This window comes from Lycium barbarum, chromosome 10, assembly GCF_019175385.1.
Source record: "Lycium barbarum isolate Lr01 chromosome 10, ASM1917538v2, whole genome shotgun sequence".
NCBI classification, from domain to species: Eukaryota; Viridiplantae; Streptophyta; class Magnoliopsida; order Solanales; family Solanaceae; genus Lycium; species Lycium barbarum.
The window spans coordinates 117,646,272-117,660,065 of NC_083346.1; the positions used below are offsets into that span (position 1 = coordinate 117,646,272).

Here is a 13,794-nt window from a genome sequence, read left to right on the forward strand (position 1 = left end):
GAGTTCAAGATTGCTAGTGACAAACAAAAAGCAGAGGAACAACAGAGCAATTGCAGATGTTTGGATCGATATACTGTGGAGATAATGTTGGGTCTCACATAGTCGTGATGTAAGCGCTTACCTCATCTTAGTCGTGATGTAAGCGCTTACCTCATCTTAGTCGTGATGTAAGCGCTTACCTCATCTTAGTCGTGATGTAAGCGCTTACCTCATCATAGTCGTGATGTAAGCGCTTACCTCATCATAGGAAATTCATTCCTATAAATAGGTAGCTTATGGTTCATTTGTAAGATATCATCAAGATCATTTGCTAAACACATCCCAAAGAGAGAAAAAAAAATCTAAGAGAAATACTCTTAGTGAAAGGCCTAAGTAAGAGAAGGTCTTTGAGAGAATTTTCTGTGGTAAAATTCTTGAGTGTAATTGGGATTGGGGTTGTGAGGTTGAGTGTTGTAAACACTTGTAATATTTCTTCTTTAATAAGATCTGCAGCAGCAACGTGGACGTAGCTCTCACATTGAGGGTGAACCACTATAAATCTGTGTGTGCTATTTATTCTTCGCTTACATCACGGCGTAAGTAGGTTCTGTCTAAGGAGGTTGGTATTTAAGTGGTCCAGCTGTGACCCTCCAATCTTTCCTGGGAACCTGCTTACAAAGGTCGGATTTGGGATTCAAATCCTAACAACTGGTATCAGAGCAACAGGTTGTGTTGTGATTTAGAAACGATGGGAGGCGAAGATGGTACGACGCACGGCATCGGTAAATTCGATGGTGCAGACTTTGCGTTCTGGAGAATGCAAATTGAAGATTATTTATATGGCAGAAAGCTTCATGAACCTCTGAGTCCGAAACCAGAGGAGATGAAGCAAGCAGATTGGAATCTCCTCGACAGACAAGTTCTGGGAGTCATTCGGCTGACGCTGTCAAAGAACGTTGCTCACAATGTGGCAAAGGAGAAGACCACTGCAGATATGATGAAGGTATTGTCTGACATGTATGAGAAACCTTCGGCAAATAATAAGGTATTTCTCATGAAGAAACTATTTCATCTAAAGATGATGGAAAATGCTCATGTTGCTGCACACGTAAATGAATTCAATACCATTGTAAATCAATTGTCATCGGTAAAAATTGACTTCGATGATGAAGTGCAAGCTCTAATTTTGTTGGCATCCCTACCAAATAGCTGGGAGCCAATGAGAGCAGCGGTTAGCAATTCTATCGGCAGTGGCAAACTAAAGTTCAACGATGTTAGGGATCGTATCCTTGCTGAGGAAGTGCGCAGGACAGATTCTGGAGAGGCATCGACGAGTTCTGCTTTTAATGTTGAAAACAGAAGCAGAAATTATGACAGAAACTACAACCGAAATAGGGGCAGATCGAAGTCAAGGACTGGCAGGGGTCAATCCAGACCAGGACGAACATTTGAGTGTTGGAACTGTGGAAAACCAGGTCACTTCAAGAAGAACTGCAGGGCGCCGAAGAAGGAGGACAACAAGGGGGCTGGAATCAATGCTGCTACGGAAGACATTGGCGATGCGTTGTTGTTATCGGTTGACAGCCCGATAGACTCTTGGGTGCTTGATTCAGGAGCGTCCTTTCATACCACCCCACATCATGATATAATGACAAACTACGTGGCTGGGAATCTCGGCAAAGTTTATTTAGCCGATGAAGAGCCGCTGGATGTTGTTGGCACGGGAGACATTAATTTGAATATGTCAAATGGATCCTCGTGGAAGATTACTAAAGTTAGACATGTTCCCAAGCTGATGCGAAACCTGATCTCAGTAGGTCAGCTTGATGATGAGGGATATGATCTCAACTTTGGTAATGGGTCTTGGAAGGTGGCGAAAGGAGCTATGGTAGTTGGCCGAGGAAAGAAGATTGGCACTCTCTACATGACGGCTAGCTGTCGTGATACTGTTGCTGTGGTTGACAACACAAAGAAGACAGATTTGTGGCATTGTCGGCTGGGGCATATCAGCCAGAAGGGGATGAAGCTGTTGGTGACAAATGGTTTAATTCCGGAGTTGAAGACGGTGGACCTTCATACGTGTGAGAGCTGCATTCTCGGAAAACAAAAGCGAGTAAGCTTCTCAAATGCAGACAGGGAGTTGAAGGTCGAGAAGTTGGAATTGGTGCACACAGACGTGTGGGGACCTAGCATTGTCCCCTCCCTTGGAGGATCACACTACTACGTGACCTTCATTGATGATTCAACCAGGAAGGTATGGGTTTATTTTATGAAAAATAAATCCGATGTGTTTAGTGTATTCAAAAGATGGAAAGCCATGGTCGAGAATGAAACAAACCTCAAGTTGAAGTGTTTGAGGTCCGACAACGGCGGAGAATACACTGATGGTGATTTCAAACGGTACTGTGCCGATAATGGGATCAAGATGATGAAGACTATTCCTGGAACGCCGCAACAAAATGGAATAGCCGAAAGAATGAACTGAACGTTGAACGAGCGTGCTCGGAGTATGAGAATACACTCTGGACTGCCCAAGACATTCTGGGCAGATGCAGTCAATACCGCGGCCTTCTTAATTAACCGAGGACCGTCAGTTCCCTTGGATTTCAGAATTCCAGAAGAAGTCTGGAGTGGCAAGAAGGTAAATCTTTCATTTCTGAAAGTGTTCAGCTGCTTATCATATGTTCATAATGATGATACGGCTAGAAGCAAGCTTGATCCAAAATCAAAAAAGTGTTACTTTATTGGCTATGGTGACACCGAGCTTGGGTACCGATTTTGGGATGAACAAAATCGGAAAATCATTCGAAGCAGGAATGTTGTCTTCAACGAAGAGGTACTGTACAAGGACAAGCTGCAAAAGAATTCAGAATGTCAGGACAAGGAATCGGAAATAGTCGATTTGAGGGACTTCCCGACACCTGAGCCGCAGCCAGGTACAACCGAGGCAGAGGAACAAACAATCCGAGAAGGTGCTGATGAAAGTGTTGATTTTGAAACAAATGAACAGACGCCAATCACAGAACTGCGTAGATCATCGAGGATCAGGAAGTCGATTCACAGGTACTCTCCATCCCTCAACTATATTCTACTCACTGATAGAGGGGAGCTGGAATGTTATGAAGAAGCAATGCAAGTCGATGAATCGACTAAGTGGGAGCTGGCAATGAAGGATGAGATGGATTCACTATCAGCAAATCATACATGGGAATTATCCGAGTTGCCAAAAGATAAGAAGGCATTGCAAAACAAATGGGTTTATCGGATAAAGGAAGAACCCAATGGAAGCAAGCGTTATAAAGCAAGGCTGGTTGCAAAGGGATTTCAACAGAAAGAAGGCATCAAATATACGGAGATCTTCTCTCCCGTAGTCAAGATGGTGACTATCAGAACTGTTCTTGGACTGGTAGCAAAGGAAAATCTACATCTGCAACAGATGGACGTGAAAACTGCATTTCTTCATGGTGATCTAGACGAGGAAATCTACATGCGACAGCCGGAGGGATTCAAAGTCAAAGGAAAGGAGAATCTGGTGTGCAAACTTCAAAAGAGTCTGTACGGACTAAAACAGGCTCCAAGACAGTGGTATTTAAAGTTTGACAGCTTTTTGAAGAAAGCTGATTTTTCAAGGTGCGAGGCAAATCACTGCTGTTACTTCAAAAAATTTGAAGACTCGTACATGATACTGCTACTCTATGTCGACGACATGCTAATCGTAGGAGCAAACCTACATGAGATTGATCGGTTGAAAAAAGGGTTATCGGAAGAGTTTGCAATGAAGGATTTGGGAGCTGCAAAGCAAATCCTTGGGATGAGAATCGACCGAAGCAAGGAGGGCATCAAACTCTCACAAGAAGAATATGTGAGGAAAGTTATCAAAAGGTTAAACATGCATGATGCCAAGACAGTCAGCACTCCGTTGGCTGGACACTTTCGGTTGTCAAAGGATCAGTCGCCGATAACCGAGGATGAGAAGAAGCAGATGGACAAGATACCTTATGCATCTGCAATCGGTAGTCTTATGTATGCAATGATATGTACAAGACCAGACATTGCACATGTAGTGGGAGTTGTCAGCCGATTTATGAGCAATCCGGGAAAGCAACACTGGGAGGCTGTGAAGTGGATATTCAGATATCTGAAAGGCAGCTCGAGTTCAGCTCTGTATTTTCGAAAATCAAAAACAGGAATGCAAGGGTATGTTGATGCTGACAACGGTGGTGATATTGATAGCAGAAAGAGCACATCCGGGTATGTTTACACCTTCGGAGGTACTGCAATCTCTTGGGTTTCCAAGTTGCAAAAGATAGTAGCTCTCTCTAGTTGTGAGGCTGAGTACGTTGCTGTGACGGAGGCCACAAAGGAAATGATGTGGCTACAATCTTTTCTGCAGGAATTGGATCAGGACCACGAGGGAAGTGTGTTATATTATGATAGCCAAAATGCCATTCATTTGGCAAAGAACCCGGTCTACCATGCTCGAACGAAGCACATACAACTCCGGTACCATTTCATTAGATCAGCTTTGGAAGATGGAGCGCTAGTGCTTGAGAAGATCGCAGGGAGTCAGAATCCAGCAGACATGCTGACAAAGGCAGTGACGATAGACAAACTGAAGCTATGCTCAGCTTCAGTTGGTCTGCACGAAGTATGAAACTAGGAAAGAGCTGCTGCATCGATCAAAGTGTGAAGACAAATTAAAATTAGTCTTCAAGTGGGAGATTTGTTGGGTCTCACATAGTCGTGATGTAAGCGCTTACCTCATCTTAGTCGTGATGTAAGCGCTTACCTCATCATAGTCGTGATGTAAGCGCTTACCTCATCATAGGAAATTTATTCCTATAAATAGGTAGCTTATGGTTCATTTGTAAGATATCATCAAGATCATTTGCTAAACACATCCCAAAGAGAGAGAAAAAAATCTAAGAGAAATACTCTTAGTGAAAGGCCTAAGTAAGAGAAGGTCTTTGAGAGAATTTTCTGTGGTAAAATTCTTGAGTGTAATTGGGATTGGGGTTGTGAGGTTGAGTGTTGTAAACACTTGTAATATTTCTTCTTTAATAAGATCTGCAGCAGCAACGTGGACGTAGCTCTCACATTGAGGGTGAACCACTATAAATCTGTGTGTGCTATTTATTCTTCGCTTACATCACGGCGTAAGTAAGTTCTGTCTAAGGAGGTTGGTATTTAAGTGGTCCAGCTGTGACCCTCCAATCTTTCCTGGGAACCTGCTTACAAAGGTCGGATTTGAGATTCAAATCCTAACAGATAAAAGATCCGATTTCGAAAGAAAGACATTGGTTCGGGACTTTTGACACTGCTGAAGAAGCGACCTTGGCCTATGACAGAGCTGCACATTCCATGCGCGCCAACAACAAATAACAAACTGAATCAGACCAACTTTGACATTCCACATGGAACTCACGACACATACGTAGTCTCCCTCAATGAAGAATATCAACATCATCAGCAGCAGCAGCAGCAACAACAATCACAGTTATTGGCCAGGCCGAGAATGCTCTTCCTCCTACTGTCGATTACGGGGTCCACTTTAGTCACTTCTCCATCAGCAGCGTGAATAATGCCATAGAGCAACAAATGTCTGGATATGCAAGTCATTGTAATCTCTGGCTATATGAAACTACAGTAATAGAAATATAAACAAACAGTAGTATCATACAACTTCACCAGAAAAACATTCATTGAATGGTTATATATCATCAAATCATCAAAGAAGAATAGAATTGAACTTCTATTTCTATGAGCTGCTAATCATTCACAAGAAATTAAAATATTAAGCCCCCACCCCTCCGGCCACAACGATCCTCCAATTTCAACCGTTGTGGCAATACCATGCCGCCGTGTCATCCATGCAGGAAGAACAAAAACTTCAACGAAGACCACTTCTCCCTGTCCTTCATATCGTATTCTGCTCTAAGCTCTTCAGCCAATATATGTACACCCGATGATGTTTTTGCGCAGTAACCTTTTTGGCCGCGGCCTTCATCTCTCACATCGGTCTACCCCACCACCTACGCTTCTTATCCGGTTGTCTATATCTTTACATTCATCAGCATCAACAGCCTGTCTTCTCCCAACCTCCACGTCAAAGTTCTTCATTTTGTGCATATCTGAATTCGTCGTAGCCCCACCCAAGTAAGATGAGGTGTTAAAGCTTGAAGAGCGATCAACTTTCACATGTGCACGGAAATTGACCCTGGAACTTGGCATGCTGGTGAAAAAGATCTCCTTAAAATTCCGCGCACATCCAAGATTGAAAGGATTCATCTTCCTCTCATAACGATACCGGTAGTTTTCATATGTGGTCTGTATGAAATACAACAATCAGAAGGGTGAGAAGCGGACCGAGTAAAATAAGGTATAATTACATTTTGGACTGTTGAAAAGAATAGTAGCCAGAGAATATATAGGTTTTTTGTATTAAGCATAGATATACATATAATGTACGTAATCAGGGTATAGGCTTTGTGTATTTTGGCTATTGCCAATAATTAATTTCGGCCGACAGGCCAAAAAATGAAAAAAGATCTAAAATTAACTCAAATGAAGAGAATGGAGAAAAAATGGACCTGATTTGTGATTATCAAGTACAAGTGAAATGCTGTGAGACCTCCGAGAAACCAAGAAACTACGAACGTATACATAATAAGGACGCCTGAAGCAGGTGATTTGAGAAATGCGCTCCAAATGTTACAATGTTGTGCTTCCATTATCTTCTTTAAATTTATCCAGCAGAACGCAAAGACATAGAGGCTCAAGAGGTTTGTAGAAGAAACAAACATGAAAAAGTAACGATAGTTCCTCTGCAAGAAATAACGCAAATGAATATATCACAGATGAGACACTAAAGAAAGCATATACGGAGATGAGATCGTTCAAAAATTTATTCATTACATTGACGCACATTCAGTTTAACATGACAAGTATGTATAAGCACGAGCTTTATGTGAGGTATATTCAGTTTAAATCTTACCAGAGTCTAAAAGAGGATAATTCCATACTGTGGTAACAGATTTTACTATTTGTAGGTCAGATAAGTATGCACAGTATAGAGGCAATACCTTAAACTAAAGCTAATTCAAACTAGAGAAAACAAGTATGTTTACCGTGCAAGAATAAGTATGTCAACAAAATCCTTCAACAAGAGCTCCCATAATGTCAATAAGTTACCGTGCAAGACTAATAGCCTGTTTGGCCTTATGGGAAGCTAAAGTGCTTTTTCTTAAAAAAAAAATGCTTATTTTAGAAAGTTCAGGCGTTTGGCCAAGCTTTTAGAGAAAAAAATAAGTGTTTTTGAGTAGTAGCAGAAGTTATTTTTTAGAAGCTAAAAAAAGTAGCTTCCCCCGCAAAAGCACTTTAGTAACATTGCCAAGCACAATGTAATACTCTAATATTGGCAAAAGTGACTTCCCAAATTGATTAGCCAAACACAAACTGCTACTCAACAAAAATACTTTTCCAAAAAGCACTTCTGACAAAAGTGTTTTTCAAAATAAGCCGATTTTGGAAACTTGGCTAAACAAGCTATAAGTAAATTTGGTTATTGGTAGACAGGAAAATATTTTAACCAGAAGCTAAAGCATAATATATACAAATGAAAAACCCCTTTGAAATGCAAGCACAACTCACACCTACCTTCCCAATGCACTGTCCCACCCATGGGCAATGATGGTCGAAGCGCTCAATGCAATTGTCGCATATGGAGCAATGAGAGCAGCGTGGTGGCCGATATAGCATACATGTTTTGCAGTATTTTACTTTGACAACTATTCCATTGACTGTAACATTTTTCATAGGTGGTAAACTGACAGGACCAGTCTGACTTCCCAAACAACTCGTCGAGATGCTAGAAGTTTCACATTCATCGTCAGCGTCTGGAGGATGGGCATTTCGTGGAACAATTCCAGGATCTGTTCCAGAAGTTAGCAAGAGAAGAACTACAATCTGAAAAAATTTACATCCATACATTAGAATTAGCTATTAAGATCCCCCATCGACCATGGACCAACTCTAACCACACACAAACACCAAATCAATTGAGAGAGTAGAAGAAATATACAAGATCACCTCTTGGTGCATCCATTGCATACTTATAGTTAATATTCGTAACAATTAACAAGGAGCATGGTAACTGCTAAATAATGTAAGTAGTAGTGATTCTTAGAGCAATATCCACTGGAAAAACAAAATGCATGAGCAAAATAAAATGCCTTTCACTAAATATAACATCTACAAGGAAAAAGACACATACTAAATATACTGATATCGGTTGGCTTGCATGAACCATGAATAATATTTGACAGATAAAGAGAGAAAAAATAAATGGGAAGTGGCCTTTTTGCGGTCTTTTTTTGTAGAATAAATCCATTGATAAAGTAGCTTAGCGTAAATTATAATAACTTAGTTTGATCCAATTTATGTCTTTCCTTGAACGGCATTTACACAAAAGTGGACAAGGGACATATTCCTTTTTCACCTGATTTATTTCTTATCTTGCATCACAACGTTGACGGGACTAAAAGTAACAGCAGATAAAGATGGATGGAAAACAGATATATCAGTAATAGACAAGAAAAAGAAGAAGAAAACTCACAATGACTGAGAAGACAAGAGATATAGCCACAATAATATAGCCGAATTGGTGGGGAAATGCATTGACGAGTCCTCTTGAAACGAAAGCACAAAATAATGCTACTGGAACTAGGATTAAGAACAACGTAAGAAACAGTGCTCTAATATCTGGACCAAATACAAGTCTGCCTCCAAGGTAGAATCTCTGCAAAGATATAAACACATTATAATGAGATAGTAGCGATTATTTATCCGTAAATGATAGTCTAGAATGCATATTTTTTTTCCTTACATCAATTACTTTCAGCAGCTTCAGTTTACAAATAATAGAGTAAAATTGGTTAAAAAGTTCAAATAGTGACAGGCTATTTCCGAAGCCTTTACATTTTTACTGTTTAACTTTTCACTTCTGTTTGCTTATTTCTGCACTATAATTTTAACTTTTGAGTCACATCATGATTCTTCGCCTACAGAGGAGGTGGATGTAACCTTGTCCTAATACTTTAAATAAAATTTCAATAAATAGTATATATGAACTCATAATTCAAAAATACAATGGGTTCAGTGCTAAGAACAATAAAGTTGAACCCGTAGAGTTTAATCCTGAATTCGCCTTTGTTCACTAAGCATAGCTAGCTCAAATCCCGTTAAAAGAGGAGAGTTGCCGTAAGTTAACAACATGTTAAAAATAGTCAAACTGTAATGAATAGCTGACCTTAATAAGTCTGTGATTAAGGGGTAGTTGATTAATTCGTTGCTATTCTTCTAGATGACTTAAGTGGTTAATTTTGTTTTTTTGATGACGATGGTTTTCGCGTCAACTTGCATACACCTGATTATTCCACCAGGTACCTGTTACCTCTCACCAAACACATAATACATGTGCCAGATAACGGTTAAATTTATAACTTTTGGGAGGAAAACAAATAATGCTAAAGGATGATACTTGAACAACAAAATAAATTCAGGAGAAACACAGAGAAAAAGGATCAGCATTACATTTCTTCCTTGCCAGATTTGATAAAGTCGCAATTGAGAGCTACTAGTGGTGTTGATTCTCTCTTTTGAATCGCTTCGATTTGTAGAAGACAATGGAGGTGAATACATTTTCCTTGACAAATTAAAGGAGACCTCAAAGATCCCCAATCACTTACAAAATAAAGCATCTGTCTCTTTATCCAAATCTTTATATAAAGATCAAAGCTTGAGCCTCAATCAACAATCTTGCCATGGTACACATAAATCGAAAAAATGTCAAAAATGCCTTTTTTGTAATTGATTCAACAAATCTTTAGAACACCCAAATTGACAATTTTGAGAAATAAGTACAATTTCCAACAATTTACAATGAAATAAACCAAAGATGCCCAACTTGGAAATTTAGAAAATCCAAATCTTTTTCTTTTCTTCTTTTAGAATGCCTTTTTTGTCATTAATAGGACAAAACTTTACACAAACTGAACACCCAAATCCAGAATCTTGGGAAATAAACCCAATCTTTTCCAACAATTTACAATGGGTGTGAAACAAAACAAACCAAAAATTCCCAATTTGGAAATTTAGAGACACCCCAAATATTTTTTTCTTCCAAAATGCCTTCTTTTGTGATTATTAGGACAAAACTTTACACAAACGGAATACCCAAATCAAGAATTTTGAGAAATAAACACAATTTACTATGAACAGAAATGTGGGTGTGAAACAAAAACAAACAAGAGATACCCAATTTGGCTCAAATTTAGAAACACACCAAATTCTTTTTTCTATTTATGTAAAATAAATTAATATATATGTAAATGGGGACTCTCTCCTCCTTGTGTAACTGGAAAATTTGGGGATTTTGCTATATAATTATATTCAAATTGTTAATGTTTGTTTGTAAGAGAAAGAAAATGTGAAGCTGAAGGAGAGAGGCGAGAAAAAGGAAAGAAAAAAAGAAAGGAAAAGCAAAATCCATTAGAGTGTTACAAACTAATTTGCAATATGAGAAAAAAAAAAAAAAAAAACACCATTCACATGTGGAAGAAAGAAAAATCTTGTCTGAATTTACTCTCTACCACTAGATATATATATTCTCAACAACCACAATATATTTGATCCTTTTTTATTTCTTTATTTGTTTATGCAAAGAGATTTCTTTATCCGATCATACTGAGTTGGAGTTGTGTTTCTTCACCAATGGAAGATCGTTCCATTACTGTTACTACACCCGAACACGCACAGTTCTAGTCTTATGGAAGTGAATGTCATGTCAGCTCAGGCTTGTTTGGATGTATGGTATGTATTGGACCGTATTGTTTTGATTAACGGAGTACAAAATTCTTTTGGATACGGATATAATATAATATATTATGAAACAATACATGCATACGCTTTCTTCAAGAAGACTAGAGCGACGTGATAACACAATGTGATATAGTACAATACAGGGCAATCATCCGAAAAGAGTGTTATTGTTACTACACCCACAGCTCTAGTCTTTTGGAAGGGAATGTCACGTCAGCTCAGGCTAATATATCGGAGTGTATTATTTTGATTAATTTAATTTTTGAATAAATTGTATATAAATCCTAAAATAATAGTTTAGTACTAACTTTAGTTTTAGTAAACTGATTGACATAATATGATTGCTATTTGAAAATAATAGTCAAATAGAAGTCGAAAAACATATTTAAAAACTAAAGTTGTGTTTGAATAGGTATTTCACTAGCAAAAAATTGAAGTTTTATGAGTAAAAATAATTTATGACTTGAAAATTGGTCAAAACATATTTTTCAGATTTGAAAATTTTATCTTAAAAAACTAACCAAAATATCATTCTAATATATAATGGGCAATTCGCAGAATTGCCCTTCATTTGGGGTGGTCTTTAAATTTTGCCCCTCATATTTGAAATCTTTAAGTTTTGCCCTTCGGCTAAACCCCATGGGTTCCAGGTTCAAACCCCCACACAGTCAAAATTTTAAAAAAAAAAACGCAAGGCAGAATTTAAATTCGCTATGCCCCCACCGGCATACACTTGTGAAGGAATTACCAAAGTTATGCTGGACCCGGCATACTTATGCCTTATGGGAAGACTTGGCATAAGTATGCCGGGTCCAGCATAACTTTGGTAATTCCTTCACAAGTTTATGCCGGATCCGGCATAAAAGTTTGCCCATTAAAAGTATGCCCCCAACGGCATAAACTTGTTAAGGAATTACCAAACTTATGCCGGTCCCGGCATACTTATGCCTTATGGGCAGACTTGGCATAAGTATACCGGGTCCGGCATAACTTTGGTAATTCCTTCACAAGTTTATGCCTGGTCTGGCATAAAAGTTTGTCTATTAAAAGTATGCCCCCACCGGATGAGGGTACCTAGGAAGAATTTCATTGTCCTCCTTCAAATATTATTACAGAACTAAAAGGCTTCATGGTCATGCAAATGATGTCAACAATTATCATAGTGTTAATACTCATGAAAAACTAGGCTTAGATATAATGGAACAAAATCACGACAACTACTCTTTTCTAACACTACCCCATAATATATTAACAAGAGCAGTTATAATATATCCAATACAGGAAATGTAGCAAAGAAAGTCTTTAGGCCACATTGACACAAAAACCACTTGAATTTTAATAGAGCATTTTGATGTCACTAAAAATATGTAAAAAGTTGACATGAGATCTCAAAGTTATGCCAGACCTGGTATAAACTTATGAAGGAATTACCAAAGTTATGCCGGACCCGGCATACTTATGCCAAGTCTGCCCATAAGGCATGAGTATGCCGGGTCCGGCATAACTTTGGTAATTCCTTCATAAGTTTATGCCGGGTCCGGCATACACGCGACCCAAATCTTGCCTTGCAGTTTTCTTTTTTAATTTATGCTTGAGCGGGGGTTCGAACTCAGAACTTCATGATTTCTGCGTGAACGCTCAGTGTTGCAATGCGAAGGGCAAAAATTAAAGACCAGCAATATGAGGAGCATAATTTAAATACCACAAATATGAGGAGCAAAATTTAAAGACCACCACAAAAGAAGGCAATCCGCGCAAAAAAATGATATATAATCAAGCAAGGCAGAGGCAAGGAATCTAGAGACGAAGGACATGAGTTAAGATGTAATACCGCAACCTATTTCTCCTACTAGGTCAGCTTCCAACTTCGGCCTGCCGGGCTTGGGCCCACTCGTGCTTTTTGGGGCCAAGTTCTCCCGCCAAACCAACAACTATAAATTAGTCGCTCAATTTCTCTTCCTCTCTAAAATTCCTAGAAACATAGAGAAAATGGCTGGCGAAAAATCTCTTTTCTCATGTATTTTTAAGGTGTGTGTACACTTTACCCTTTTCAGACCCTACTTTGTGGGAATATACTGGGTATGTTGTTGTTGTTGTAGAAATATAGTGCTACAGAGCAAGGTAACTTATACTCGAAATCCTTGTTCTTCATATGATTTTGAAGCAAGATCTTTATATGTTACCTACCAACTGCTGCTAATGAACTTCTCCCACTTTAAAATTCTTGTAGGCACCTGATTATGGCATGACTGATCTCAAAGCATTTTTCACACGCAATGAATTTACTAAACCAAACTTTGAGTTGGATGAGGAATAGGGTATAATAAGGCACAGCCTTGTAGCTCGAAGATGGTGGCATGATATATGTATTCTTTCAGACTTAGTCATGGCTAGTTAATCTTGTATTCCCAAATGAGAAAAGGGTCAAATATACCTCTCTACTTTAGTTTAATGGTTAAATATACCCTCTCTTAGTCAAAGTAGATAAATATACCCGTTCCGTTAGTCAAAGTAGATAAATATACCCCCTTCCGTTAAGAAAGTAAACAAATATACCCCTCAGTTAACAAAATCCCCAATTCCATCATTAATTACCCGATTTAACTTTAAAAAACCCATGTCCGACCGGCAAATTAAATTCTTTCCGCCCAAATATACCCACTACCACTACAATCGACCCAACACAACAACCGCCACCACTATTTAGCACTCCCCCTTCCCCCTTACCCCCTAAACAGTTCCGGCAACAATGGTAAGCTTCTCTACCCCTATTTTTCCTTAATTCTCTTTTTTTATCCACCTTGGACCTTAGTTATTAAAAAGTTAAAGAAAAAATGAAAAGAAGTCCTGACGTTTTTCCTAGAAACAGAGTACAAAATGAAAAAAGAAATAAAAAGATTAAAGAAAAAACAGAAAAAGGTAAAAGAAAGAGAAAGG

General features: G+C 38.7%; 1 protein-coding gene across 1 annotated transcript; it reads right to left on the bottom strand.

The window, feature by feature from the left end:
• Positions 1 to 5,506: 5,506 nt before the first annotated feature.
• Positions 5,507 to 10,781, bottom strand: LOC132614399 (probable protein S-acyltransferase 7). Its single transcript, XM_060328843.1, has 5 exons — positions 9,571 to 10,781; positions 8,594 to 8,776; positions 7,636 to 7,944; positions 6,570 to 6,803; positions 5,507 to 6,306 (listed from the first exon to the last, which is right to left on the bottom strand). The coding sequence occupies exons 1-5, from the start codon at positions 9,676 to 9,678 to the stop codon at positions 5,983 to 5,985; spliced, it is 1,158 nt and encodes a 385-aa protein (XP_060184826.1). The 5' UTR covers positions 9,679 to 10,781; the 3' UTR covers positions 5,507 to 5,982.
• Between the last annotated feature and the right edge of the window lie 3,013 nt (positions 10,782 to 13,794).